The sequence below is a fragment of the Urtica dioica genome, chromosome 6 (genome assembly GCF_054948205.1).
Source record: "Urtica dioica subsp. dioica isolate 48M chromosome 6, U.dioica_male_clone48M_v1_H2, whole genome shotgun sequence".
Classification (NCBI taxonomy): domain Eukaryota; kingdom Viridiplantae; phylum Streptophyta; class Magnoliopsida; order Rosales; family Urticaceae; genus Urtica; species Urtica dioica.
Window position 1 is genome coordinate 37,284,329 of NC_142761.1, and position 3,511 is coordinate 37,287,839.

Genomic DNA, 3,511 nt, shown 5'->3' on the forward strand with positions numbered 1-3,511 from the left:
TCTCACTCTCCGCATCTCACCTCTCCGACCTACCACAACCACGACCAAATTTTCTCTTTCTCCGCCAGTGCTCAAATCCGACCACAACCACAAACCCAGAGCCAAAATACAAAAGCGGTTTCAAGCGCGGAAGAAGTAGTTGCGTATTTATTGTTAGCGAACAAAACATTAGTTTAATGTTGTTTTACAAAACATATCAAATGTAAAATATTTTCTATTACGTTTTATAAGAAATTTATTTTCTAATTCGAATATATATTCCAATTAATAATATCTTCTTATTTATTTAGTAGGTATTAATTAATTTTTTTAAAAAAAATTATTATATAAATTAATGGATGTGACTTGTCGCATCCAATACTTAGCCAGTCAAACGTGGGAAAGACTAGTAGATGCAACTAATCGCATCCAGAACATTCCCGCGTTTTGGCGAGAAGAGCATTGGATGAGACAAGTCGCATCTGATAGTCAAATATCCCGCCAAAGTGCATCTGGTGGAATAGCTACCGATCTTGTCGCATAAAAAAATGGACTTTTGGATGCGACTAGTCGCATTCATGGTGAACAGATGCGGACTATTTGAATTTTGGATGCGAAAAACATCCCATCAAAAAGTATTTCTTGTCCAAGTGTAAGATTAGAGGGTGAGTTGACTAGTTCTTATGTCAATAATTATTTGGATAACCTATTGTGCTATGTGTTATCATGGCGGTTATTCTACAACTGAGTGGTTTTAGTGGGCTCAAACAGTTTTATGTTGTTTATGCGGTCATTGTAGACGTTTTTATCATGTTGCGGTCATTGTGCTATGTGTTATCAAATTTTACCTTATGATCTCGTTGTTTCTCATTTAGTGATCCCGTTGTTTCTCATTTAGGGTGTTTTCGAGTTCTTTCTACTCGATTGGTAATTTTTTTGTGGTACTTATAGATCGGTTTGATATATTCCACAATTTCTCCTTACAACATGTAGCAAATTTTTCAAGTATATTACAAAATAGTTAATGTTTCATTTATATAGAAAAATATCCATAAATCATTATAAACCACATTAAAATGGTATAATTATACTTCAACAGTTAATATGCACAAAATATAAAGCAAATTTGAATAGAAATAGAAAAACAAACATAAATAATTCAAAATTAATGTATATATACATAAAATTTTTCATATTCCATTTTGAAAAATTGTAATTGTGATGTCGTAGCTATCTTTCTAATAAATATATAGAATCCCATTTGAGACATAATTTTTTTTCATATGAGATATAGCTAGCTGGATATATACACACGTGTATATATGTATATCTAATTTGTGCTGAATACCAAAATTGTACTTCTAGAATGTCATGCTAGAATTATATAAAAAAAAAGAAAAAAAGAAAAAAAAAAAGAATGAGATTCTAGAAGCAGTGTGATCCATAAGTTAAAATGTAATCTGAGATACCCTAATTATCATTCATTTGTTTATCCAGTGTTTTATTTTTTATGAATGGAATATTAATTTCGTATCTGTATATATTATGGTCCTCCAAACATCATTTTATGGTGTGCCACAGAAAGGAGGTGTACTTTCAGATATTCTAAAAGCATGATCCGAGTAATCTCGTCATCCAATGTCCTTCCAAGCCTTACCGATCATGATCGTGATGATCGGCTGGATCTGACTCCCTGCGATCTCCAATGGCTTTTCCTTACTCCCGTCGAGAAGTGTCTCATCTTCAAGAAAGCTCAATCATCCATGGATACCATCGTTGATCACCTCAAAGCAACTCTCTCGGAGGCTCTGGACATTTTCTACCCACTCGCCGGCCACCTCGCCATGTCCGAGGACTCCCTTGCCGGAACCGCCACTTACTACATCGACTGCCGAGCCAATGGAGCCACGTTTGTCCACGCAGCTGCCGAGGGCGTCTCCATCGCCGACCTGGTCGGCCCGGTCGAGGTCCCGAGAAAAATTCTCGCTCCGTTCTACCCCATGAACGGAACCAAAAATTACGATATCACTGGAGTCTCGAAGCCGTTGCTTGTTGTTCAAGCGACGGAGATAGCCGACGGGGTCGTCCTCGGATTCACGGCGAGCCATGTGGCGATAGACGCCACGTCGTTCTGGCACTTCCTCCGCGCCTGGTCCCACGTGGCCCGCCGCGGCGGCAGGGACGCTGTTCCGCCCCCGGCCCCGTTCTTCGAGCGCCGAGAGCTCTTTGAGGGGATCTTCGAGCTCCCGCTTCGCATCCCTAACAATCCGAGCGTCGCCGCGCAGACAAAGAAGAAGTTAGATACCGTTAGGTCAAGGATCTTTGAGTTCTCGAAGGAGACGATTGCGAAGCTGAAGGCAAAGGCAAACTTATCATCTTCGGCCGGCGGTCCGGTCGTGTCCTCTTACCAGGCACTCTTGGCTCATCTCTGGGTTTCGGTGACGCGGAGCCGCCAGCTGGACCCGTCGGAGGAGGTGAACTACGTGGTGGCGGTAGGGCTGAGGCCGAGGCTCCGTCCTCAGCTCCCCGATTCCTATTTTGGAAACGCGGTGACGATGGTGATTGCGAGTTCAACAGCCGGAGATATTAGCAATAATCTCTCCGGATTTGAGGTGGCAGCGCGGAGGATCAATGAGGCGATATCGTCCCAGACTCCAACGGAGGTGAGGCAGGGCCTAGCGGAGTCAGCGCTGAGAGTGGTGATGGTGGGGAGCAGGGATTGGTCTCCGCCGAACATGATGGTGACCGGAGGGTCGCCGCGGTTTGACATGTTGGGGAACGACTTCGGGTGGGGCCCGCCGGTGGCCGTGAGGCACGGCGGCATTTTCGTTGACGGGCTTATGACACCGATGCCTGGGTCCTCCGGAGATGGGAGTGTCGAGTTTGAGGTTTGCCTGTCGCCTCCCTCGCTCCTTGCTCTGGCTCAAGATCCTGAGTTCGCTGGTCGGAGTGTTGTATGCCACTAATTTGGAGACAACTAGGTCTCATCAAAATAAAACGAGAAATCAATAAAGCTGTATACGAAGAAGTCCACTACCAAACTTAATCAAATTCCGTTTAATATGCGATAATCTGTTGCAATGTGATAGATAGATAATATAAACAGTGGGTAAAATAAAGGATAAATTACATTGTTGCTCCCTCAATTATGACGTTGGTAACGTTTCACTCCCTGAATTCTAAAATCGTACATGACAGATCATGAAATCCTATATTGCAACAAATTTATCTCTTCTGTTAAATTTTATTGACGGACGTCCAATTATTTGTCATCTTTTGGCCGTCATGTGACCATTTATTTTTGTGATAGTACCAAAATACCCTTATAAAAGTAAAATAAGAATAAATTTTTTTTAAACAAGGCAAGCCAGCAAGATTGATTCACAGTTCGTGGTTTGATCAAAGGCGCGAAGGTCGCGAGCATGGTAATTTATACATCGTTCAGCAAAGTATCGCAGTCACATAAATAAATCCCTCCGCTCTTCAGGCTGGCGAAGATCAGCCGCCCTAGGATCCCGAGTTTAGGACTAGG

At 42.5% G+C, this 3,511-nt stretch overlaps 1 protein-coding gene across 1 annotated transcript; it reads left to right on the top strand.

Annotated features, from left to right (window-relative positions):
• Window positions 1-1,592: 1,592 nt before the first annotated feature.
• LOC149393888 (putative acetyltransferase At3g50280) lies at window positions 1,593-2,945 on the top strand. The gene has a single exon (XM_089618204.1). It carries the CDS (start codon window positions 1,593-1,595, stop codon window positions 2,943-2,945), a length of 1,353 nt encoding a protein of 450 aa, XP_089474330.1.
• Window positions 2,946-3,511: the final 566 nt, after the last annotated feature.